The following is a 27923-nucleotide window of genomic DNA, read 5'->3' on the forward strand; positions in this document are numbered from 1 at the left end:
ACCGCACGGCTAATCATCTGCAGGTTCTCAGTTGTACCGGAATAGGATTTACTATCCTTTTGCGTCTGTCACTACGCCCAGCACTCGCGAGTTTGAAGTTCGTCACAGTCATCCAATCCCAGAATCCTACTCGGAATACCACAGACAAGGTTTAGACTTTCCGGATTCTCATGAATGCCGCCATCAATCTAGCTTATACCACGGAGAGTCTGATTAAGGAATCTAAGAGATATTCATTCAATCTGATGTAGAATGGAGATGATTGTCAAACACACGTTCATAGATTGAGGAAGGTGATGAGTGTCACTGATCATCACCTTCTCCATAGTTAGGCGCAAATGGATATCTTAGATAGGAACACGCATGTTTGAATGGAAAACAGAAATACTTGCATTAATTCATCGAGACACAGGAGAGCTCCTCACCCCCAACAATGGAGTTTAGAGACTCATGCCGTCAAAGAGTACAAAGTTCAGATCTAAAATGTCATGAGATACAAAATAAGTCTCTAAAAGTTGTTTAAATACTAAACTAGTAGCCTAGGTTTACAAAAAATAAGTAAACTATGATGGGTGGTGCAGAGATCCACTTCTGGGGCCCACTTGGTGTGTGCTGGGGCTGAGACTTAAACAATTCACGTGCATAAGGCTGTTTTAGGCGTTCAACACTAGGTTTGGATCCATTTCTGGCGTTGAACTCCAACTTTTGATCCTTTTCTGGCGCTGGACACCGAAATTGGGCAGAGAACTGGCGTTGAACGCCAGTTTCTGTCATCTATCCTTGAGAAAAGTATGGACTATTATATATTGCTGGAAAGCCCTGGATGTCTACTTTCCAACGCAATTAGAAGCGTGCCATTTTGAGTTCTGTAGCTCCAGAAAATCCATTTTGAGTGCAGGGAGGTCAGAATCCAACAGCATCAGCAGTCCTTTTTCAGCCTGAATCAGATTTTTGCTCAGCTCCCTCAATTTCAGCCAGAAAAATACCTGAAATTATAGAAAAACACACAACTCATAGTAAAGTCCAGAAATATGAATTTTTCCTAAAAACTAATGGAAATAAACTAAAAACTAACTAGAATATACTAAAAACTATATGAAATTAACCCCAAAAAGCATATAAAATATCCGCTCATCAGTAAGTCAAGCAAGCATAATTGATCTTAATCCATAAGTGAAGGTTGTAGTAGGCTTAGAGAAGGGAAGGTTGAATCTATGCCTATCTTTTAGTTGCTGTTATGACCCTTTTTAAACAAACTTTCAATTCTGATTCTGTTTGAACTCAGCAGTGAAAATTTATGAGACAATTTATTTTTGTCTCATGAATATCAGAAAACAGAACAGTGCAGAGAAGAAAAAAGCTAACACCAGCATATATCCTGATTCGGTTGCCTTGTGGTATGCAACCTACGTCCAGTCTCCTCCACAACAATGGAGGAATTTCCACTATAGTTAACAGTATTACATACACCAATTTTACAGGATTGACCCAATCCTTTCACACTCAAGTTCTAACTTAACTTGACATTGGCTATGCTAATACCTAACTATTCACTCTTAGTGCTAACCCAACTAAGAAAGGGATACCTCACAGGTACAAGATACAAGACAAAAACATATCTAAAGAAATCAGAAAATAACTCTAGACTTTTCTCTCAAGTGTTTCACTCAGCCTTTTTCCACTCATGGCTTTTACTTGAGTTTCCTCACAATGCCTTTTCTCACAAGAAATTACAGAAAGATATACATAGAAAAGAACATCACAATCAGTAAAATATGAAGGAGATTGACTTCATCAGCAGCCTCTTTGCTATGTGCAAAATCAGATTCGCAAACCTCAGATACAGTTCTTCAGTATTGGCTGAATGCTTCTTTGAAAGAAAGCATTATCCAAGTAGAGGAACTTCTTTGCAGAACACTATTTTCACACTCTCGTTTTCTCTCCTTACTTCTGAATGAGCAGAAAGTCTTCTTTTATCTCCTTGCATGTTTCTGGGTTCTTCTACCAAGGTCAACACCTTGAGCCTTGAGCTTCACCAACCCAGAGATTCACTTTTTCCATTAAACCTCAGAGTGGAAACTCTCCTTCTGACTTCCTCATCTTGACCAAAAGCCATAAAGCAGCAACCACAAGAGTCTTCCAATGGTCAACTTGATCTGAGCCCTTGAAAACCAACTTGGTCCCCAAGTCACGTTTAAGACCATGGATATACAGCAGAGAAAAATAGAAAACAACTTTCCTTTGTATCCCATTTCGGACAGAGCAGAGAATTGGGAAGAAGAGAAGAAGATCTGATGCATGCAAGAGGAAATGGGTTACCTTTAACCTAAGCTTGATTTGGTTTGGATTTTTTGATCTGACTTCTGTGTTTCAAGCTTAATCCTTTTCTCTCTTACTTCTTTGGTGACTAGCTTAGGGAAGAAGCTCTTTCTCTCTTTCTCACTTTTCTGATTTTCTGATTTGACTGAGACAGAGAAGAAAGGAACGTTGATTTGGTGAAAGCAAGTGAGATGGAATTGAGATTTAATTCGGGCTTGGATCGAGTTCTACTCAAGTTCAGCCCGTTGGTGTCTTGCTTTTGCTCCTTTGAAGAATTTAGCTTGAGATGAATGACTTGGGCTTGTTTTTATTTTCACTTACCATTCAGCCCATTAGCAGATATCTTTTGTTTGATGTTGGGCTGCTGCAACACTTGTTTTTAGCCTGCATCACTTTATCAAAAATAATCAAAACTAATTGGGTGATTAGCCCACTAATCAAATATTTGTCATCATCAATTTTATTAATTAATTTCTTAACTCAACAATCTCCCCCTTGATGACAAACATAATCAAGCAATGATCAAAAGGAATTAAAATTTTTTGTAAAGTTAGAAAACTTCCCTTTGATGTTACTTGCTTTAGTGTTGTTCTCCCTTTCTTTTTCAAGATTAGCTCCCCCTAGATTTATGCTTTCCTCTTTATTCTTGTTTTACATTGTACTTAAAGAGAACACAATAGAGAGCTGTACACAATTATCTTGTCTAAGGGATATCAAGCTAACAACACTATATAATCAGCCCAATATTAAGCTAATATTAGCAGCAAAAATGGATTCAACATGTGAAAACAAGTTTTAATGTAGAAGAAAAAACAATATCTATTGCTATTACTCCCTTTTTGTCATCAAGGGCGGATAGCAAGCAAGACCAACAAAAACAATATCTCAAACCTGCAGAAAAGAGTTAGAGCACAGTTCAAAGTACTAACTAACTTATCAAAAGTACAGCAGTGTTTAGAGTTATTACAGTCATCCAAAATAAAACAGTTCATCAGTAGCAAAAGAAACAAAATTTATGAGACAAAAAGAGAGCAGCAACAGTTTTCATGAGACAATTTCTAGGCATCAGAACCATTTCCCTCCGAATTAGCTTCCTCTTCAACATCAGTGGCAGGGTCTTCATCCTCTTGAAGGTTATCGATGAGGAGGAGAGTCATCCGGAATGAACTCTTCATCATCATCATCATCATCATCTAGAAATACTTTCTCAGATCGAGTTGGTCCTTTTTGCTGTTTCACTGAACCACCCCCTTTTAGGTATGAATGTCTGTTTTCATAAGTCTCATTTGACAGGTCAACACCAAAGTGTTCAAATATGCAAGTTAAAAACATGCCATAAGGTAGTGTTTTATCTTTCTCACTTCTAACAGAATCAAACATGTATCTAGCCATCAAATAGGCAAAAGAGATTTCTGTTTTAGTGATTAGGGCATACAAAACCAGTGTGTCTGTGTAAGATACCCTTTTATATGAACCACTTTGAGGAAGTAAAATGTGGTTGACAATTCGGTGCAACTGAGCACGTTCATATCCTAGGGCTTTGTGAGTGGGTGTGATGCCATCAATTAATGAAACATGTTCACAAATGTAAGCCAAAGCATCTTGGTAAGAGATACCAACTCCTTCATCCCACTTTACAGACGTGTAAGCACACGGCCCAACATCGGTGTACTTCAAAGAATCACTGATAGTTTTATTATTTAAAATAACGTCTCTGCCCTTAACATAAGAATGCACACTTCCTTTATGGTAAGTCATGTTTGCATAAAATTCTTTGACTAACAGAGGACACACAGGTTTTTTTATTTTGAAAAGGTGATTCCAGTCTAAAAATTCCAAATTTTCAACAAAAGGAAAGCCTTTCTTTTTCAAAGAGGGTAAATCCGCAAGAAAAGAGGGATACAGAGTACGATACTGAATAACTCCCTCATAAAAATCGTGGTTCATGGCAGATTTGAAACGATGGGGGTTATAGTCTGAGTGAGAAGTCATGAAGTGTGATTTGTGAGCAAAAGGATCAATGTCTGGTTCTCTAATAGATTTGAGAGGGAGATGAGGGTTACCTCTCTGTGAGCACAAAGGAACAGACCTTGGCTTAGGTTTTGCTGTCTCAGGAACAGGTTCTTCAACAGCAAGACGCTTACCCTTGGATGAGCTAGGTTTTGAGGAGCTTGGTTTGGATGGCGTTGCCTTAGGTGGTGGCGTAGGTTTGGCAGGGGCAGGATACCTTTGTGTGGTCTTGGTTTGTGCCATGGGAGCAGTGCGAGGAAGAGAGGTAGGAGGAGATGGTGAAGGTGTGAAGGTTCGGTCTTGGGAGCGAGTGGAGGGCTTAGATGGAAGTTTATACACCTTTTCACGAGGAAGCTTGTGTGCTATGGTTTTCTTCCTCATTTAGTGGTTTTTGGTTTTAAGAAGAAAAGGAGTAATGAGGGTAGTGGTGAAAATCGAAGGGATTGAGAAAAAGTTATAGAGGGAAGAGAGGGTGTGTTGGTAACCGTACCCAAAAGTAGATTTCCAAAACCATGCAACTGCATCACCTTTTGAAATGACTTGAAAAGACATGACCTCATAAAAGAAAGATTTTATTTGATTTAAAATAAAATAGGAAATTAATTTTAAATTTTGAAAAACTTTAAAAATTAAATCAAGCTGAGAATCTTTTTTGGATTAAAAACATTAAATGGAAATCCTTTCAAAAAAAAAATTTAAGCACACAGCCTAACAAAAATATCAACCAAACCAAAATTGTAACATTCATATATGGGCCCTGGGATAGTTGGATTTAAGGAAACACATTGGACCACTCTAGATCTGATTTTGAGTTTGGCCCAGATTAACTTTCACGTGAAACAAGCCCAGAACACACTGATTTGAAGGAAACGTTCATCACCTGCCCAGAATTGTCTCATACCTGTTTATGAGACAAAAATCTCCAGCAAAAACATCAGCATTTTTCAAATAAAGAATCATAACTCAAAATTTCTAGACAAGACCTAAGCATACAGAATCTATTCTCAGCTAATAGTTTTGTGAAAATATCTGTTAATTGCTCCTCTGATTTAACAAATTGAATACTAATATCCCCCTTTTGGATATGTTCTCTTATTGAGTGAAATTTCACTTCAATATGCTTAGTCCTAGAGTGCAAAACTGGATTTTTAGAGATATTAATGGCACTCATATTATCACACATTAAGGGAATATTTTTAGCAATTAATTTGTAATCGGCAAGCTGTATTTTTAACCATAAAAGCTGAGAACAACATGAAGAAGCAGCTATATACTCAGCCTCAGTAGTGGATAGAGCCACTGTTGGCAGTTTCTTACTTGACCAAACATTCAAGGACTTCCCAAGGAAGCAACATAAGCCTGAAGTGCTCCTTCTATCAACTCTATCACTAGCAAAATCTGCATCACAATAACCATCTGCAGAAAAATCATCAATTTTAGGATACCAAAGACCAAAATTTGATGTGCCATGAACATATCTAATGATCCTCTTAACTGTAGAAAGATGTGACTCTTTTGGTTTGGATTGGAACCTAGAACACAATCCAACACTTTGCACAATATTTGGTCTAGAGGAAGTTAAGTACATAAGAGAACCAATCATTCCTCTATACCTAGTCTCATCAACATCTTTCTCAGTTTCTCCCTTATCTAATTTTGAACTAGGATGCATGGGAGTTCCCATAGGTTTGGCATTTTTCATACCAAATTTCTTAACTAATTCCTTGGCATACTTCTGTTGATGAATGAAAATACCTTTTTCAGTTTGTTTAATTTGCAGCCCAAGGAAAAAATTAAGTTCTCCCATCATACTCATGTCAAATTCACTTGTCATGAGTTTTCCAAATTCAGAACAAAGGGATTCATTGGCTAATCCAAAAATAATGTCATCAACATATATTTGAACTAGAATGAAGGAATCATTAGAATTCTTGATAATAGAGTTGTGTCAGTGGTGCCTCTTTGAAAACCATTTTTCAAAAGACAAGAGCTAAGTCTCTCATACCAAGCTCTAGGAGCTTGTCTTAAACCATAGAGAGCTTTTGATAATTTGAAAACATGATTAGAATGCTCTTTATTTTCAAAACCAGGAGGCTTCTCTACATACACTTCTCTATCTATCACACCATTCAAAAATGCATATTTCACATCCATTTGAGATAATTTAAAACCACAAAATGCAGCATAAGCTAAGAGAAGTCTTATGGCTTCCATTTGGGTAACAGGGGCAAAGGATTCATCAAAGTCTATTCCTTCTTCTTGGTCATATCCTTGTGCCACTAGCCTTGCCTTGTTTCTTGCAATGCTACCATCTTCTCCCAACTTGTTCTGAAATATCCACTTGGTGCCGGTCACTTTCTTTCCACTTGGCCTTGGAACCAAGGTCCATACTTGATTCTTTTCAAACTCAAGAAGCTCATCCTCCATAGCTTTAACCCAAGAGGGGTCACTAAGGGATTCTTTGACATTTTGAGGCTCTATTTGTGAAAGAAGGGCAATGTTAGATCCTTCATTTGCCTTTCTAGTGGAAGACCGAGTTTGCACTCCATGAGAGACATCCCCAATGACAAATTCCTCAGGATAATTCTTCAAGAATCTCCATTCACGAGGTCTGGTGGATTTCGAGGCAGATTCAGATACCAAGGGATTCTGGGTGCTGCTGGCTTCAGGATTTCCTTCAGATTCATGAGATAAAATGGAATTGTCTCTTGAATTTTCAGCAGTTGCAGTTTCTGGTTCAGTTTGACCAGAATTTTCTTTTTCATTATTTTGAGTGGTTTCATCTTCCTTTTGAGCTTGATTTCTTGCGTCACAATCTTCCAAAATGCTTTGCACCAAATTAGTATCACAAAATGTAACATGTATGGACTCCTCAATAATCCTAGCATCTTGATGATAAACCCTATAGGCTTTACTAGTTGTGGAATATCCTACAAACAAACACTCATACGCCTTTGGATCAAACTTACCCAAATTTTCTTTGTTATTCAAAATGAAACATTTGCATCCAAAGATGTGTAAGTAGTCTAAGTTTGGTGGGTAGCCTTTCCAAAGTTCATAAGGGATTTTCTTCAAAAATTTCCTTATGATTGTTCTATTCAAAATGTGGCAAGCCGTGTTAACCGCTTCTTCCCACACAACTAGAAAATGGATTAATACAGACAGATTTACAGACGGATTTAGTCTTTATTACAGACGGATTTTTGGTTACCGACGAAATTACCGACGGATTTTGTCCCTCTGTAAAAGTCCCGTCGGAAATTATTTACCGACAGATTTTTTCCGTCGGAAAATTACAGATGGATTTTTAGCAGTTACCGACAGATTTTCCCTCTATAAATTTTCTATCCATTTCCCAAAGGCGACGAACTTTCCGACGAATTTTCCGTCTGTAATTACAGACGGATTTTTCGACAGATTTTCCGTCTGTAAATCCGTCAGTAAGATAAAATAGAATTTTTTTTAGATTTTTCCATTGCAAAATGAATACTTTAGATTTGTTTTCTAAATGTACTCCATCAAACACTGTAAATTGAAAAAAGAGAGCCAAAAATCACATAAATAAACATAATATTGATTACATGATACCTATAAAATTGGATGTTATTTTTCAACATCATTGGCCAATATCCCATTGTCTTAATAAAAAGATACCCAAAAAAAATAAGATGACCATCCCAATGTTACATGAATGTCACAAATTACACTTAGCACTTAAAGATAGGATAATCTAAAATATTAATAAATAACTAAGTTGCATTAGCAGCATCAAGCTCCACATTGAAAGTTAATCTTGACATCTCCTGACTGAAATAGAATTAAAATCCGAATTGAAATTGGAGTAAATCAATCTATGCCAAAGAATCAAAACATAGAAAAACAGAGAGAACAACAAAATCAAACAGAGATCAGAACAAAAATAAAATAATTAAAGGGTTCTTCACAGAGTGCGGAATGAAAAAGAACATTTGAAAGAACTCACCTGGGCTAGGCAAATTCAAACCAGCAGGAAGCCTAGGCACAACAACAGCAGGATGATTCTGCACACACGCCAGAAAACCCTCAGACGGTTCAGGAAATACAATCCCATCGTAAGATTCAACAACACTAGGGATCAAGAATCATACTAATCTTATATATTGGCATAATAACACTAATAATTGCCTCATAAAAAAATGCCAACAATCAATAAACCTGCAAGTCCAACACATTAAGGCTACCAATATCTTCATTATCAAAATAACCATCTGCTATCCTCAAAGCTTGGTCACCACCACTACAAAATGCCTTGGTCCCCTACAAAATAAATAGGCAAATCAACATCAATCAAGTTCACACTAGTTTGCACATAAAATGTGAATATTCCATTCATGTCAAAGTGACAACAACATGGCCAAATGTCCTTTTCACTGGAAGCATCATGTTTAAAATAATCAAGGAAGGATTTAATTTGATGCAATACACTGACATTCAATTAAACTCATTTTAACACCAATCACTTGAATGATCATCCGACTCTAAGAGTAGATTTGATTGGATAATAGTATATCAAAATTAAACTCTAGTCAAAAGGGGCATCAACCCCAACCATTTGGCCTGAATCCATCTCAATTAACCTTAATTTTTGAGGTCAACGCATCAATTTATAGAATTTCTGAAAAATACTGGAGTAGGGAGGAGGCATACCTTGCCAGTAAGAATGAAAACCCCAATAGAACTATCATGCCTGGCATCATTGAAAGCACAAATAAGTTCCTTAACTGTATTGGGTCGAAAGGTATTCCTTCTCTCAGGCCTATTAATACTAATCTGCAACCACACTCACCCAATCACAAAAATCCAAAATAAAAATGAGCTTGAAAAAGTTGAAAGCTGAAACCCAAACCTTGGCTATGCCTTCCTCAACAGCCTTCTCGTAGATGATGTCAGTGAACTCCTTGTCGGAGTCAGCATCGAAAGCGATGACCCTCCAAACGACGTCGTGGGAGGGAACATCACCGTAAACACGTTCATAGCTATCATTCCGGGAAGTTGAAGAGTCAGAGGCCAAGTTGGAGTTGGTTGTGGGAATGAAGAGAAAGGTGATCAGATTGAGAAGAGGCACCAAGGTGGTTGACTATGGAGGCGAGTCTCCTGGTCACGGTGTCAAGTACAAGCAGGTTCTTCTTCTCTGCCATTGAAGCTTTTTTGTGAGATAAAAGTTATGGTTAGTTACTTAGTTATGCACGAATGAAGGGAAGCATAAAGCATTGGTGCTTTTTTCTTTTCCCCCCTAACTTTTATTGAAATTAAAGGGACAGAGTAGATTGGAAGATTTCATACCGAATTTTTGGATAAGATAAGCTGATAAGGGGAAAGAGAGTTACTGTAACGGCACAGTTACTGTTGACTTCGCGCCAAAAAAGAGTGTGTGCTTCTGAAAAGTGAAAACAATAAATAAATAATTTCTAAGTCAATATATAAGAAATCCATGGCCTATTATATATGTCATATGAGTTTGGTGTTTAATGTGAAATAATTCAGATAAACACATCAGTTTATTAATTAATTATTCTGATATGCAACTTGTTAGGGAGTGAACACGTAGGTTAGCAGAAATTTTGTTTGACAGGTGAGTGAGGCAATTCATCGAACAGTTTTAGTGCAAGAAGAAGATGACCTAACTTCGGAGTATTACAGAAGGGGAACTTAGTCTGTCCAATTCGAGTACCAAGTTTCTTTTGTTTTAACTCATAATTTTGGAGCCTCTGTTTCATGAAGAGATCCAACTCCGGTGAAAGTTGCTGATTCGCATTTAATCTCATCGTAAAGTTACTAGGGATCATATTCCTGTACAAAACTGTGAAAAAGAAGAAACGCACAGGGTTAAGAAATTTAAAATTTTGAACCTCATCATGCTATTCAAGTAGTACGCAAGAAAAATTGGAACAAGTAACACAATGCAACCGTTTAGAGATTAATTTATAACTAGAAAATCAAATTAATATCACAAAGGCACAAAGGCACACAAAAATCAAATTAATATCAATCAACAGCAAAAGCAACCAGCAGGCATATGAACAAACAAACAAGCAAACATCTAATTACCAAGTAATGAAGAAAATCCTGCTCTTGGGAACATTGCCTTCGGTCAAGAACTCGAAATCATATATAGCATAGCGGCACTCATTAGGAGGGAGGCAAGCAGCGAAATCTTTGTAGCCTTGAGCTGGCTCACTAAGCTTCTCCATAATGACTTGCTTCTGATTCTCCTCAATCTTGAAAACTATGAACCTGTGAGTCCTTTTTGTCTTGAGCTCCAAAAACTGCAACTTGCAGTCATCATAGACCGCCATTCCAGAAGCTGCATTTGCCTGAGAGATTGAAAGGCACACCAAAGCAAAGCAATTATGATCAAGCAGATACCCACACGAATTATTACTCACGCATACTTTAATCCTTTTGCCACTTGAGTAGCTAATAGTTCCTCAATGAAAAATAAAATCAAGTGATTTTGATCTTTACCCCTAATTTGATATCCATTCAACAAATTAGAGGGGAAGATTCTGTGGATGAGATCCCAAAGCATGTTATGAATTTGATAATTAACTAATGTTACCTGATAATTAACTAATCGCTGCACTTCCTGAAGACAACAATCATTCAAAATTAAATTAGTTCCATTGAATATTAACGTGTCATGTCAAAACAAAAACTAGGACAAAAACTGGGAAGAAATAAGTTCAGATATAAAAAATAAAGATAGCAAGGCCAAATATAATCTTATACCAAGTATCAAATGGAAACGAAATTCTTATGCACATCCAAATATCAAATGGAAACGAAATTCTTATGCACATCCAAGAATAGAAATGCAGAGGAAGCTAAAATGCATAGTTGCTAAACCTTAGACACAAAAAAACCGAATTGACCCAGCTCGATAACTCACACAATGAACAATTAAAAAACTTGGAGGAAGAAAAACAGCATCAAAAGAAACCGAGAGTGGAATAGATCATAAATCACAGCACAGCTACTCGAAATTAAAGATCCAAACAAACAAATAAAAAAATAATCAAAAGCATGTGGCCTCAATTTTTCAAGTAAGCAATCCAAAAGAAATAGTAAAGTGAAATTGATTGAAATTGACTACCAGAAACTGCTTCTCTAGTTAGTTATTAGACTCTTTAAAATTATATTTAATATAAAAAATTATACCTTATCTCCATCAGTGAGGGACAATCCTTTCTGCTGAGCTTCCTCTACTTGTCTTTCATGGTGATCTACTTCTGAAACTTGAAAACAGTGAAAATAGTGACACCACTGGTGAATGCTTGAGTGGAATAACATGGAAGCCCCAAAAGACTTAAGAATTATAGTGAGCACCAAAAAACACTAACCATTAACTTCCAAAAGGTTACTTCTGCCATTAACTAAATTAAATTTCTGTTCTAGACAACTATAACATACCCTTGAACTGAACAAGAGCCCACGATAATCGCAGAAGACACTCTTGCAAGAACTCATCGGATTGCTTCCCAGCCTCAGCAACCTCTCTCTCACACCCCTGCACAAAAACTCGAGTAATAAAAAGCAGCAAAGGAGCAATAAAAAGACAAGGAGGTTTCAATTGTTATCAACAATTTCTTTTGTGAATGAAACATATCATGCTCCAAGCTATAGCTTTAACTAATTACACAATGATCCATCATAACAGGGAATTGTTTCATAGAAGCTGCAATTCTTCCTCCTTAACTAAAGTAACAAAAGATATGTGATTGATTTATATCTAAACCCTAAACCTATTGCAAGCGCTAACTTGATTTTGACCTAAACATCAAGACTGAAATCACGACCAATAGATAACAAGAAATCACAAGTTGATATCAATTCTGAATGAAGAAAATGGAATCGAAAAAAAGAAAAAGCTTACAGCGACGATGTCAGGGTCACACTAAGGAAGCTGGTCTTTGCCAGAGAAGAAGTTACCAACGGAGTCAACTATCATTCCAAGCTTCGCCATTCAACAACAACCACCGAGTTTCACAAATCGCTGCAGAAATGACCGACAAAAAATCTCTTTCTTCGCTGATAATAAAACAATTGATAAACCTACAACAAGCTCAATCAGCATTAACAGTAACAAGAAGATAGAAACTGCTAAGAAATTTGATAAACCTAAAATTGGCACAGAAAAATTGAACCCTAAGCACCAGAATCACAAAATCAGAGTATACCTGAAATTCACTAAGGGAGCAAACGCAACAAGAGAGAGCTCTATGATGACGGCGATGAAGGGAGCATATGCAACGAGAGCGGTGGCGGAGGAAGCTCGTGCGACGCGAATGGTGGCAACAGCGGAAAAAGCTCGTGCAACGGAGAGAAGAAGTTGTTCGTGCGACAGAGAGAGGAAGAAGCTTGTGTGGAGTATGACTGAAGCTCGAGACACTTAAGGTTAAATTAGGGTTAATTTAATATTTCTGACGGAAATTTTAAATTACAGACGGATTTTCCATCTGTAATAATTTAATAAAACGCAGCGTTTTGTCTATTTAGTTACAGACGGATTTTCCGTCTGTAACCATTTTCTACGGAAAAAAAATTATTTTTTCCGACAGAATTATCGACGGATTCTCTTTTCCGTCTGTAATTTATTCTAATCCATTTTTTTTGTTTTTTGACAAAAAATCCCTCTGAAATTCCCTCTGTATTTCTGTGGGATAAAATCCGTCAGAAATATCCGTCTGTAATAACTAGTTTTCTAGTAGTGCCAAAGGAATTTTGGAACATTACTCTCACAAAGCATAGCTATTGTCATCTCTTGTATGCTTCTATTTCTTCTTTCTACAATACCATTTTGTTGTGGTGTTCTTGGATAAGAGAAGTTGTGAGCTATTCTAAATTCCTCACAAAAGGATTCAAATAAATTATTTTCAAATTCAGTTTCATGATCACTTCTTATAGAAGAGATTTTTAAAACCTTTTCATTTTGAATTTTCTTGCAAAAAGGTTCAAAGGCCGAAAAGGCTTCATTTTTGTGTGCAAGAAACAAAACCCAACCAAACCTAGTATAGTCATCCACAATTACTAAACCATAATGTTTACCACCTAGGCTTTGAGTTCTTGTTGGACCAAATAAATCAATGTGTAGCAACTCAAGTGGTCTTTTAGTAGAGATGTCTTCCTTTGGTTTAAAAGAACTTTTGGTTTGTTTTCCCATTTGGCAAGCATCACAAGTGATGTCTTTGTCAAACTTTATCAAAGGAAGACCTCTTACTAATTCTTTCTTTACAAGTTTGTTTATTTGAAACATACTTGCATGGCCCAATCTCTTGTGCCATAACCACTTTTCAGATTCTTTAGAGTGAAGACAAGCTACATTTTGATCCTTTAGTTCATCAAGAGTAAGTACATACATATTATTAAAATGCTTGGCAACAAACATCACTTCATTTGTCCTTTCATTAACAGCACAGCATTCAAATCTTTTGAAAGTCACTAGATATCCTAAATCACACAGCTGACTTATACTCAAAAGATTGTGCTTCAAACCACATACCAAAAGTACATCATCAATGAAAGTAGATTGCTCATTACCTACTTTTCCAACAACAATGATTTTACCTTTACCATCATCTCCAAAGGTCACAAAACCTCCATCATACTTATTTAGTTTGATGAAGTAGGTTGACCTTCCAGTCATGTGCCTTGAACATCCACTATCTATGTACCACATGTCCTTTTTGTTCTTGGATGCTAGGCAAATCTGCATGAAGAGTTTCAAGTAGCCTTAGGTATCCAAAATAATTTGGATCCTTTGAAGTTAATCCATCTTGGTTGCCCAAGTGCATTGAAATCACAAACAACATTGTAAACTTTATTTCCTATAACTCTTTTTTTAATGAAACATTGTGCATATGAGTGACCAAATTTCTTGCAATTGACACAATGATTTTCTGATGTGTGTCGCTAAAATTGAGGTGAGTTATATTGCTTGAAATGATTAAGGTGTTGAAATTTTCTGGTTTTTGGAGGAGATGCATTTCTTTTGACAAACTGATTTTTATTAAAGTTATTCCTCTTTGCAAAAGCATTTTCACCAGAATTTCTTTGAACATTTTTACCTTTCGAAAATGAGGTTTTGTTGTAAAATGGTGGTTTCTTGAAAACAGCCTCATTTTTCGAAATGTAACCCAAACCTGGCCGGTTTGAACTCGGATCAGTTCTTGGTGAAGGCTCAGTTTCACTTGTGTATACTTCATCAAATTTTTCTTCAAAAGTTGAAACATATCCAATACCTGATTTGTTTGGTATAGATTTGGTATTTGATGAAGAAGCCACAAATTTTATAGAGGAAGTGTTAGAAACTGCATCTTCCTTGGCTATGTAGCCTAAACCAGATTTTTCAAACAATGGTCTTTGACTTGCAAGTAATTTGTCCAAGTTACTAGAACCTTGAGCAAATTTTGCTAAGTCACCATTCAGCCTTTTAATTATATCATTTAATCTTTCATTTTCAGCAATTAACTCATGAGAAGGATCCACAATGTGCTTTCCTTTTAATTTTTCAAGTTTAGATTTTAGAAATCTATTTTCTTCAATGATGTCCAAAGCACATTCAGTTTCCTTCACTTTTTCTTTTAAAAAATCATTTTCAGCTCTTAACACATCTCTTTCAGATCTGCATTCATTGTACTTGTTAAGCAGTTTTGAGGTGTTTAAAGTGCGATCATCAATAATAGCATGTAAGTCCTCAATGGTCAAATCATAGTAATTTACCTCATCAAGATTGTTGTTTCCAGCCATGAAGCAGTCTTTGTCATCTCCTTCAGATTCTTCTTCTTCATTTGAGTCGTTCTCAAGATCCTCCCAAGCTGCCATGAGTACTCTCTTCCTTTCCTTCTTTTCTTTGTCCTCCTTTTTGAGCTTTGGACAGTTTAGCTTGAAATGTCCAGCCTCCTTGCAGTGATGGCACGTCACCTTGCTCAAGTCGATCTTGTGCTCCTTTGAACTTGAACCCTTGTATTTGCCCTTGTTCTTCATCATCCTTCTAAATCTCCTAGCAAAAAACAAAAGCTCGTCATCTGAAATACCATCACTAGACTCACTCTCTTTTGGTTCTATTTGTGACTTGAGGGCTATTCCCTTTTTCTTTGAGTCTGTGTTTGTGTGTGTGGCTTCATAGGCAAGGAGTTTTCCTCTCAGCTCATCATAGGTTATGGGACTTATGTTGTTACTCTCGGTTAGGACAGTGGCAGTATTTTCCCATTCTTTTGTGAGGTTTCTAAGGAGTTTTCTCACCAAGGTTTGTTCTGTATAGTTTGTACCCATAGCATCAAGGTTGTTAATTATGATTGAGAATCTCTCAAACGCTTCATCAATGCTTTCTCCATCCTTTATGCTAAACATCTCGTACTCTTTTCGCAGCATATCAGTCCTCGTTTCTTTGACTTGTTTAGTGCCTTCGTGTGTAACCTGGAGTTTTTCTCAGATTTCTTTGGCTGTCTTGCATCTAGACACCTTGCGGTACTCTTCAAAGCTGATAGCACAGTGAAGAAGGTTGATTACTTTAGCATTCAGCTCTATCTTCTTCTTATCATCTTTATTCCATTCAGCTTCTTCTTTTGGAGTCACCACTCCATCAGCACTTATTTTTGTTGGGATCTTGGGACCACTCACAACAATCTTCCATATGTTGTAGTCAATGGATTGGATGAAAATCCTTATCCTTTCTTTCCAGTAGGAGTAGTTCTTCCCGTTGAAGAAAGGTGGCCGGTTGTTTGACTGGCCTTCAGTGAGGGTGTAGGCAACTGTGGTTGTGCCCAAGTTGTTCGCCATTGGATCTTTGCTCCAAGCGGTTAAGCTTGATTCTTGAGACCTTAGCTCTTGATACCAATTGAAGGTTGTAGTAGGCTTAGAGAAGAGGGGTTGAATCTATGCCTATCTTTTAGTTGCTGTTATGACCCTTTTTAAACAAACTTTCAATTCTGATTCTGTTCGAACTCAGCAGCAAAAATTTATGAGACAATTTATTTTTGTCTCATGAATATCAGAAAACAGAACAGTGCAGAGAAGAGAAAAGCTAACACCAGCATATATCCTGGTTTGGTCGCCTTGTGCTATGCAACCTACGTCTAGTCTCCTCCACAACAATGGAGGAATTTTCACTATAGTTAACAGTATTACTTACACCAATTCCACAGGATTGACCCAATCCTTTCACACTCAAGTTCTAACTTAACTTGACATTGGCTATGCTAATACCTAAATATTCACTCTTAGTGCTAACCCAACTAAGAAAGGGATACCTCACAGGTACAAGATACAAGATATAAACATACCTAAAGAAATCAGAAAATAACTCTAGGCTTTTCTCTCAAGTGTTTTACTCAGCCTTTTTCCACTCATGGCTTTTACTTGAGTTTCCTCACAATGCCTTTTCTCACAAGAAATTACAGAAAGATATACATAGAAAAGAACATCACAATCAGTAAAACATGAAGGAGATTGACTTCATCAGCAGCCTCTTTGCTATGTGCAAAACCAGATTCGCAAACCTCAGATACAGTTCTTCAGTATTGGCTGAATGCTTCTTTGAAAGAAAGCATTATCCAAATAGAGGAACTTCTTTGCAGAACACTATTCTCACACTCTCGTTTTCTCTCCTTGCTTCTGAATGAGCAGAAAGTCTTCTTTTATCTCCTTGCATGTTGCTGGGTTCTTCTACCAAGGTCAACACCTTGAGCCTTAAGCTTCACCAACCCGGAGATTCACTTTTCCATTAAACCTCAGAGTGGAAACTCTCCTTCTGACTTCCTCATCTTGATCGAAAGCCATAAAGCAGCAACCACAAGAGTCTTCCAATGGTCAACTTGATCTGAGCCATTGAAAACCAACTTGGTTCCCAAGTCACGTTTAAGACCGTGGATATACATCAGAGAATAATAGAAAACAACTTTCCTTGGTATCCCATTTCGGACAGAGCAGAAAGTTGGGAAGAAGAGAAGAAGATCTGATGCATGCAAGAGCAAATGGGTTACCTTTAACCTAAGCTTGATTTGGTTTGGATTTTCTGATTTGACTTCTGTGTTTCAAGCTTAATCCTTCTCTCTCTTGCTTCTTTGGTGACTAGCTTAGGGAAGAAGCTCTTTCCTCTCTTTCTCACTTTTCTGATTTTCTGATTTGACTGAGACAGAGAAGAAAGGAACGTTGATTTGGTGAAAGCAAGTGAGATGGAATTGAGATTTAATTCGGGCTTGGATCAGGTTCTACTCAAGTTCAGCCCGTTGGTGCCTTACTTTTGCTCCTTTGAAGAATTTAGCTTGAGATGAATGACTTGGGCTTGTTTTTATTTTCACTTACCATTCAGCCCATTAGCAGATATCTTTTGTTTGATGTTGGGCTACTTCAACACTTGTTTTTGGCCTGCATCACTTTATCAAAAATAATCAAAACTAATTAGGTGATTAGCCTACTAATCAAATGTTTGTCATCATTTTATTAATTAATTTCTTAACTCAACAATCTCCCCCTAACCAACTTACCAAATTAGTTGATAAAAAGCTAGCGTCAATGGAAACAAGAGTCAACTAAAACCACAAGTCAAGGCGGAAAAATCTACTCAAAATCTAGAGTTGGCATTTTCACACTTTGTATGCATAAAAGTAAAACATGGAAAATTGCAAAGTAAAATGGAAAACTATAACCAACTATCAACAAAACCAAACATAAACAAGCAATCAAACATAAAGGAAGCATGAAACATAAAATTCATTGATCAAAACTTCAAGAAACACAAAATTGCAAATATAAACAAGTAACTTGAACCCAAAAGAAATGAGAATAAAGACAATGTAATTAAAGAGAAAATTGAGAGTACTTACAATTGAAGAAGTAAAAATCCAAAATCAAAGCTTGCTATAATATGCTACAATGGAAATTGATAAACCCTAGGAGAGGTCTCTACTCTACACTACTCCTACTCCTAATACTATGAAAAACTATGTAAAATTGTGCTCCAATGCCCCCCTTTGATAAGTGTTGAATTCTCCTTTATATAGCACTCCAAAACAGCATTTCAGCCTTCCAAAAATGAGCCAAGGGCCTCCAAATTCGCGCAGCACATGTTTCATTAATGCAATCATGTGCAGGGACCTGTGCGGACGCACAGACGTGTGCATCTAAACACTCGGCTGAAAATTGACCTGTGCGTACGCACAGGTGCTTGTGCGCACGCACAGATGGAATTTCTCGCTTGTGCGCACGCACACTTCGCTGTGTGTGATTTTTCTTATTTTCTTCATGTTTTCTCCCTTGTACATGCTTTCCTACACTTTTGGCTATCCATTCTTGCCTCCAAGGCCTGAAATCACTCACAAACCATATCACGGCATCGAATGACATAAAAGTGGAATTAAAAATCACTAATCTAAGCATTAAAACACATGTTTTTGCATTTAAGATCAAATCAGAGATCAAACACAAAAGTATGCTATTTTAGTGCTTAAGTGTGAGTTCATGTAGTAGAATCCATCCAATTTCAGTCAAAATATACCATCAAATATGGACTCATCAATCCCATTATAACCTACTTTACTAATAAACTTACCTTTCTTTTTAATAACTAATTTGAAAAGCTAAAAACTTTTCGAGGCAGCGAGGATAAATCCTGACTAGCTAATTTACATATTTCACAAGAAATCAAAATGGAAAAAGAGATGAAAGATGAAAAAACAGTTACCTAACTCTAAGCTAGGGACTTTGATGAAAAGGTCTTGACCCCTTTAATTAAATTGCCTCTTGTCAATAAGATGATTGAACCAAAATAGATAGCCAGTTCCTCTATTACAAATATCCAAAATTAAACCAAAAACATTTACTGTTAGATATAACGAGAATAAAGAAGAACCAATTAACAATCAGTTCCAAAGTAAGTATTATACTATTTTCCACAATCTCAGCTCAGCTCTACCAAAAATTCAAAGAGCAGAATTTATGCCTTCCAGAATTAGAAAATAGGACATACCTCAAAGTTGCACCTGCTAATACTTATATGGATAATATAATTATAGAAATAAATTCTGATGAACTGGGAACTGATGAAGCCACAACTCCAGAACCATTCAAACTCACCTACAATGTAAAATTACATTATTCTCGTTATTTAACTCTATTCAAACCTAAATTAACTTAAATTAACTTAAAACCTAAATTAACTTTATGAGTGTATAATGACTTCTCATTGTCAAACATAGAATTAAGACATCATTTCCAACTAAAAGGATAGCTAATAAAGAAATAAAGAAAAAAATAAAAATAACATCCAAGAAGGGAAAGAAAAGGGAAAGCAAGGCAACTTCGTTTCCAATTGCATTATCCTTTATTTGTAAAAATTGGAGGCACAAAAGATGATTCTTTTTTTATTTTTTATTTTCTCCTTGAATCTTTCCTTTATTCCTTTCTACTTGCATTGTATTTGATAATAGCAATCTGGGCAACATTCAAGTGCAAGTTACATTATAGTTGTATCAAGAAGAATATATAAAATTGATAGAGAAATTTTTACTATACCTACAAGGATAGAACAACATTTATAGTATACGACCTTACAGAATGTATTAAAGATATAGATTATTGATTCAGTAATTCTTTTAACCATGTTACCCAAGTCAATTTGAATTTAAATTGTTTTTGTTTTTATTATGTTGCTTTATACGCAAAAGGTTGCATGCTTTTGAGGTCTGATTTCAGTTAATTGTTACATCAGTGACTCAATTGCTATCATCATAATATAATGTGAATGACTTTTTCTTTGTATTGCATTTTTCCAGGATGCCAAAGGAGGATGATTTCACATTACCTCAATGCCACAAATACAGAAAAGTACAATCAGCACCCAAATGGAAGACAACACTAAATGCAGAAGACAACTCTTATTAAGGCTATCTTTCAGATTTTTATTAATGGCTATGAAAACGGGATAAGTAATGAGAAACTCATAGTAATAGTATAGCACCTCCTAATCAGAATTTCATGTAAGAGATTCAAATTATTTTCTTACCAATAAATTGTAAGCATAAATACGCAAAAGACACTTACATAAGGATCTTGAAATTCCTACGACCACCTGCCCAGGGACCAACTCACAGCGAAGGAAGCATTGATGGCCGAAGCAGAGCTTGCGATAGAGTGCGACAGAGCAGCGACGGTGGCAGAGCGCGATGAACTTGAGTCTGAAACACCCGCAAGGAAAGCGATATATTGGAGAGATAGAGAGAGGTCGACGGTGAAACCAGCCGTGAGAGAGGTGAGACTCAGTGAGCTTGAGGGTGAGAGTGGCAAGAAAAAAGCGAAGACTGACGACAGAGGGTGAGACTCAGTGAGCTTGCGGATTAGGGGTTCTTCGATGGAGACATTGGGAGCGCCGACAACTGACGACGTTCTTCGCGGCGTGCTGTTAGGGGTTCTTCGATTAGGGTTCTTCGTCGTGGTTAGGGGTTAGGGTACGGTGAGGCATAATGAAGAGAAGGTTAGGGTAGGGTGAGGCACAATAAAGACTGCATTAGGGTTAACTAGGGTTAATCGTGGGTGTTCATCTTCATGGAGGGCTTTCTAAATTGAGCTAGGGCAATTGTAACAATGAAGACCAAGTCTGGAAGAGTAATGTGTAAATTATTGTAACTTAGAATTTCGAAGCAAGCTAACGAACAAGTTTGTAATTTTCTTTTTAGTTGAATATTTTTTGCCACGCTTTTTAAGCGTGCCAAAACAGTAGTAAGAAACGGCCACGCTTTTAAAATGTCTCAATAACAAAATTTTGTTGCCACGCTTTAAAAGTGTGCCTGTTTCTCTCTATGGCTACGCTTTTTAAGCGTGGCAAAAAAAAGCGTGGCCAAATCTCGAATCAGTTACCACCTTCATAAAAGCATGGCCATTGACACTTTTCGCCACGCTTTTAAAGCGTAGCAAGAAAAAACATAGCCAAATCTCTATTTAATCGCCACCCTAAAAAAACATGGCCATTGACCACTTTTGGCCACGTTTTTAGAGTGTAGCAAGAAAAAAGCGTGGTCAAAGGCCTTTTTTCTTGTAGTGGCCCTACTCGTTCATGTGTGTTGTTGGAAGTTGATTAACTTTTGATCAAGTAGATAGAAGCATTTGCATTAGTTGCATCCATGTAGGTAAATTGCATTTCATAAACCTCATTCTCCTATGTTCTTTTGTCTTTTAATTTTTCGCATGAGGACATGCTTGGTTTAAGTGTAGAGAGGTTTGATAAACCCCAATTTTAGGGTTTATCTTGTGTAGAATTTAGGGGGTTTTATCAATATTTTTCACACTTATTCATATAAATTGCATGGTTTTGTGTTTTCTTCCTAATTTTGTTTCATGGTTTAAAACATGCTTCTTTAACCCTAAAAATGCCAAATTTTAATCTTCTTCTACTACCATTCGATGCCGAGATATGTTTGTTAAGTGGATTCAGGATCTATAGGGCAAAGATGGCCTAGAAGATGGAAAGGAAGCATGCATAAGTGGAAGGAACATGAAGAATGAATCTTTGGAGAATTGGTGGCGACCCGCACGCGTGGCCGACGCGCACGCGTGGATGCATGTGGCTGAAACTGGTGCGCAAGAGCTGGCGCATTCGTGTGGTTTGGCAAAATCCCACCGACGCGTACGCATGACTGACGTGTATGCGTGGCTCGTAGAACTTAGGTGACGTGCACGCGTGACGCCCAGCACGTGACATCATTAATGAAATCGTGGCTGGTGATTTCTGAGACGCTCCAGGCCCAATCTGAGCTCAATTCTGCATGGAAAAGACCCAAGGAACCAAGGAGGAAAGAGGGGATTGACTCATTCACACCATACACATAATTTTAGCTAGTTTTGGAGTTTTGTTTTCTAGAGAGAAAAACTCTCACTTCTCTCTAGATTTTAGCCTTCTCAATTTCAATTTCACTTGGATCCTTTAGTTAGATCTGTATTAATTCAATTTTACATTGCTTCAATTTGTAGATCTCATTCTCCTACTCTCATTTAGTGTTCTTGTTATGATAGTATTTTGGATCTTAGATTGGGATCTTGTTTACATTGATTTCTATTAATGCATTGAGGAATTTCATGTTCATTATTATTAATTGCTTTATTATTGTTAGTTGTTTGTAGTAGATAACTTTAATTTGAACTCTCTTCTCAATTTCACAATGTCTTTCATTCTTGCCCACCAAGTGTTTGAGAAAATGTCAATTTTAGTTATGGAGTAAATTTTCACTCTTGGCTTGGGGGTTGGGCAATTGGAGACACTTGTGGACAATTGATTGACAATTGGAAATTGCTAGTTGATTTGAATGCCACTAAAGCTAGTCTTTCCTTAGGATTTGACTAGGACTTGTGGACTCAAGTTGATTATATCCACTTGACTTTCCTTCATAGTTAGAGGTTAACTAAGTGGAGCAATGGCCAATTCTTGTCACAATTGATGGAGGCAATGATGATAGGAATTCCAATTCCCACTCCTAGCCAAGGATTTTATATTGATTGATTGTCATTCACCCTTGTTAGTTTAATTCTTCAGTTTCCTTATTTCAATTATTAATTGTCCATTGCTTTAGTTTCATGATCATTTACTTGTCTTGCATTCAACTCCAAAAACACCAAGAGAGCCCCTAACCAATGACGTGCATCTTAGGGCAACTCCTAGGGAGAACGACCCGGGATTCTACTCCCGGTTATTGAATTTTTATTATGGTGACACATTTTCTAATTTTGGTGCGGGATAGCTTGTTGGTTTAGACTATACTCACGGCGGAATTTTATTGGTAAATTCTAAACCGACAAATATCTCACATCACCTCTCTAAGACCACTCATAGTTTCATAACTGAAACAAGATCCTCCATCAGAAATTTAGAGGTACAGGTTGGTCAACTGAGCAAGAGAATCCCTGAGACTCTTCCTAACACTCTTCCTAGTAACATTGAGGTAAACCCATGAGAAGAGTGCAAGGCCATCATTACAGAAGCTGAGGCCGAATCTGAAGGGAGTAATTTGGTGTTGAACGCCAATGATGAGCTCCCTAATGGGCGTTCAACGCCCAATACTACACCTTTAATGGTGTTGAACGCCAGGAAGGAGGTCCCTCCTGGGAGTTCAACGCCCAAACTGGCACAAGAGCTGGCGTTGAACGCCAGGAAGGAGGCCCCTCCTGGGCGTTCAACGCCCAAAAGGCCACAAGAGGTGGCGTTGAACGCCAGTAACGGTATTCCTACTAAGTATTCAACACCCACTGATGAAGTCCCTATCCAAGAATTAAAGGAAGCCAAGGCTCATGTAGAGACCATAAGGTCCCCTTGCAAGCACTCCTGCAATTCATGAGTTCTGATGAATACTCATCCTTTGATGAGGATGAAGAAACTATCAAAGAGCAAGTTGCTCGGTACCTAGGAGCTCTCATGAAGCTAAATGCTAAGTTATTTGGAGTAAAGACATTGGAGGAAGAACCTACAGTACTTACCAAAGAACTCAATGCTTTGGTTCAGCAGAAGCTGCCTCAAAAGCTTTCAGATTTCGGACGCTTCCTAATTCCTTGCACTATAGGCACCATAACCTTTGAAAAGGATCTGTGTGACTTAGGGTCAAGTATAAACCTCATGCCACTCTCTGTGATAGAGAAGTTGGGAATCTTTGAGGTACAAGCTGCAAATATCTCACTAGAGATGGCAGACAAGTCAATGAAAAAAGCATATGGCTTAGTAGAGGATGTCTTGGTGAAGGTTGAAGACCTTTACATCCCTGCAAACTTCATAATCTTAGATACTAGGGAAGATGAAGATGAATCCATGATCCTTGGAAGACTTTTCCTAGCCACTGTCAATGCTATCATTGATGTAGCAAAGGGAAAATTGATTTTACAACTAGGGGAGAAGCACATCTTGTTCAAGATGCCTCATCCAAACTCTCCCTCTGAGAAAAGAGAGATAATTGTACAATACTTAGTGTTCCAACTATCTTTTTCAGTGCAGAGCTTTACTAAGCCCCCAGACACCAATTCTAAGTTTGGTGTTGGACAGTCATCAACAAGCACTGAGACCAAAGGTACTAAGAAGAAAAAACTTAAAGGCTGGAGGGACAAAAAGATTCCCACTGAAGGTCTCTCACCTGGCATGAGAGTTTTCTTCACTAAGAAACCAATCACACCACATACAGTGAGTCGTGTCTTGCCTCTAGAGCATGTGGAGCTCATCCATAAGAAGACAGGAAGAAAGTTCAGTGTAAAGGGTGAAATTCTGATCTCATATCCATCTCCGTAAGGAGCTAACCGTCAAGCTAGTGACGTTAAAGAAATGATTGTTGGGAGGCAACCCAACCATAGTTATTATTTATGTTTTTCTTTGAATTTGTTTTTCTTAATTATTTTCTTTAGGTTCATGAACATGTGCATTAGTCAGAATAGAGACAGAAATGTTCAGAAGTGGAAACAAAATACCCTGGAGAACATGTCTTGCTGGCGTTGAATGCCAGACAAGAAGGCAAGACTGGGCGTTCAACGCCCACAAAGGGTAACATTACTGGCATTGGACGCCAGCCCTGGAGCAGAGGCTGGGCATTCAACGGCCAACAGAGACAGAAGACCTAGCGTTGAACGCCAGGAAGGAGGTCCCTCCTGGGTGTTCAACGCCAACTATGGAGCATAAGCAAGGAGTTCAACGCCTATAAGGAGGGCAGGGAATTTGAATTCCCTAGCCTTTCAGGACCAGCAGGTCCCACGGCATCTTCACCTGCCCCACCTTCTTCTCTCTTCTTTTCACACTTTCTTACACACTCTTCCCTATAAACCCTCAACTAATCACATCCATACCTCTTCCTCAAAACCATCATAACTCCCACCAACTCCCACCCACTTAAATTCAAACTTTCCCACCTATATTCCCCCCCCATTCATTTGAAAACATAACCATACACTCTCTATAAATACCCCCCTTCATTCCACTTATCCCACACACTACTCATACATATTTAGCCCTCACTTGGCTGAATTGCTCTTCTCCCTCCATCTCCATCTATTTTCTTCTTCTTCTACTCCGCTCTTCTCTTTTGTTTATTTTTGCTCAAGGACAAGCAAAGTTTTAAGTTTGGTGTTGGAAAAGCATTGCTTTTTACATTCCATTCTCACTTATGGCACCCAAGGTCATAGAACCCTCTAGAAAGAGGAAAGGAAAGGCAGTAGCTGCCCCCTTCGAATCTTGGAAGATGGAGAGATTCATCACCAAAGCCCACCAAGACCACTTCTATGAAGTAGTGGCCAAGAAAAAGGTGATCCCTGAGGTCCCTTTTAAGCTTAAGAAGAATGAGTATCCAGAGATCCAATATGAAATTCGGAGAAAAGGCTGGGAAGTCTTGATGAGTGGATATTTTATACGCTTTTTGGCATCGTTTTCATATAGTTTTTAGTATGTTTTGTTTAGTTTTTATTAAGTTTTTATAGGTTAGTGTTAAACTCACATTTTTGGATTCTACTATGAGTTTGTGTGTTTTTGTGCAATTTCAGGTATTTTCTGGCTGAAATTGAGAAGCTGGAGCAAAAGTCTGATTCAGAGACAGAAAAAGCACTGCAAATGCTGTCTAGATCTGACCTCCTTGCACTTGGAAGAGGTTTTTGGGACATACAGAAGTCTAAATAGAGGTTTCTTAACGGCTCTGAAAAGCTGACTTCCAGAGCTTTCCAGCAATGTATAATAGTTTATACTTTGCTTCAGATTAGAAGGCCCAAAACTAGCGTCCAACGCTAGCCTCCTACCCCCTTCCAGGTGTCCAGCGCCCAAAGAGAAAAGACCAGCATCCAAACGCCTAGAGAGGACCCCCTAGCCAGCATTCAACGCCCTAGAGGTCTCCTAGCACGTGGATCTCATCAAAACTCAGCCCAAACACTCACCAAGTGGGCCCCAAAAGTAGATTTTAGCACTAAAAAGACTATTTTACCCTTACTAGTAATTTGTTTAGTATTTAAGGGATTAAATACATCATCTACAAAATTTTCACCATATTTTCATTTTTACCATTGTATTTTCCTTTCAGTATAAGTTTCTAAACCTCCTAAGTTGAAGGGAGGAGCCCTGCTGAGTCCTATGAATTAATAAAAGTATTACTGTTTCTCCTTGATCCGTGTTTGATCTAATTCTAAGATGTATACTCGTTCTTCAACATGGTGAATAGGATGATCAGTGACAATCAGCTCTGTTCATCATATTAAGACAGCGTGCCTGACAAACACCCTTGTCTACTTGGGTTCGTGTGAATACATGACTGGAAAGTGCGAACTGCCAGCTATGTTTATACATCTCTCAGACGACTAATACACGACTTCGTTGGGGAATTCTCGAGACACCAGTTCAGCGAATTTCCAGGGAGATTAGTGTAACACCCTAACTACCAAAGCTCGCACTTCCGGTTGCGTGACTCTGATAGTTCGGACATTACGACGACACTTATATTAATTAATACTAAAATATGAGCCTGTTTAAAACTTTAAACCGCAATACCGCTCCCAAAGATACTTTCGTTCGATAACGTACATCCATAAATACCATACAACTTACAAAAACTCATAAAGAGTACATCCATATATATACATAAATATATATAAATAATATTACAAACATAATACAATATAATTCCTATCCCTCTTACAGATTATATCAAGATAAAGGCGAGGGTGCAGTAAACCATAACTAAAACAATACAGAGCATCACAACAACAATTAAATAAGCTCTTCGTAACTTCTGCGCCCATATCCTGAAAGGGGAAAAATGTAGGGGGGTGAGAACATCATCCTTGAAAGGGTTCTCAGTAGAGGGTTTTTGGGAATTACTGTAATAGGATACATGAAGATAACCGCACCAGTGATTCATAACCGTCTTATGCCTCCTTTCAAAAACAACGGTTTACAATGAAAGTAAAGTCGGAAATCTTTTCGGAAAGAAGAACGGTTCAATTCTCAAAAACTCAAAAGCCTTTCAAAACGGTTTATCTATGCGGAACCAAAATAGCTTTTCATAATTTTATTCCAAACCAGAAACACAAAAGTGAAATCAACCATCGGTTCACCTCATTCCAACCACGGCCCTAGGTCCAAACAATCCAACCAGCAACCAATCACCACAGTCCAACAGAGTCCCAGTAGCAAACACAAATAGAAGGATGCAAGCACAAACAAACAGTTATTGCAAGTAGAACAATTAGCAATTAGTCACATAGGCAAACCAAGTATAATATACACACCCAAACAATGTCACATAAATGCATATGATGCATGCCTGTCCCTAGTGGCTGATGATATCATCTGTCGGTTACCAAGCCAACCCGACGTGTCCGGTAGCTAACCCAGACACAGTCTCTCTGTTGCGCTTTATTATCATTAGAGGGTATCTGCGCCCTGTCGCCATTAGAGGGTATCTGCACCATGTCGCCATTAGAGGGTATCTGCGCCCTGTCGCCATTAGAGGGTATCGGTGCCCTGTCACCCTTACAACCAGAGAGAAAACACAAGCATACTCGCATACAACATTCATCTCAGCCATCCGGCTTAAATTCACAATTCATTCGATTGCATA

The 27923-nt window shown here is 37.8% G+C and overlaps 1 protein-coding gene across 1 annotated transcript; it reads right to left on the reverse strand.

The window, feature by feature from the left end:
* Positions 1-5159: 5159 nt before the first annotated feature.
* Positions 5160-9506, reverse strand: LOC107648082 (1,4-dihydroxy-2-naphthoyl-CoA synthase, peroxisomal-like). The gene is made up of 6 exons (XM_088490535.1): positions 9403-9506; positions 9215-9359; positions 9016-9138; positions 8524-8625; positions 8312-8369; positions 5160-5230 (listed from the first exon to the last, which is right to left on the reverse strand). The coding sequence occupies exons 1-6, from the start codon at positions 9504-9506 to the stop codon at positions 5160-5162; spliced, it is 603 nt and encodes a 200-aa protein (XP_088346661.1).
* Between the last annotated feature and the right edge of the window lie 18417 nt (positions 9507-27923).

This window comes from Arachis ipaensis, chromosome B6 (assembly GCF_059453495.1).
Source record: "Arachis ipaensis isolate K30076 ecotype BB chromosome B6, ASM5945349v1, whole genome shotgun sequence".
Taxonomy (NCBI): Eukaryota; Viridiplantae; Streptophyta; class Magnoliopsida; order Fabales; family Fabaceae; genus Arachis; species Arachis ipaensis.

Excerpts from the sequence above, each read along its gene's own strand:
- LOC107648082 (XM_088490535.1), bottom strand. The coding sequence starts at position 9,506 with ATGGCAGAGAAGAAGAACCTGCTTGTACTTGACACCGTGACCAGGAGA. Across the intron at positions 8,370-8,523 it reads TTAATGTGTTGGACTTGCAG|AATCATCCTGCTGTTGTTGT; the intron begins GTTTATTGATTG and ends GCGTGTGTGCAG. Across the intron at positions 5,231-8,311 it reads TTTGAATTTGCCTAGCCCAG|GTATGAGACAATTCTGGGCA; the intron begins GTGAGTTCTTTC and ends TCTCATAAACAG.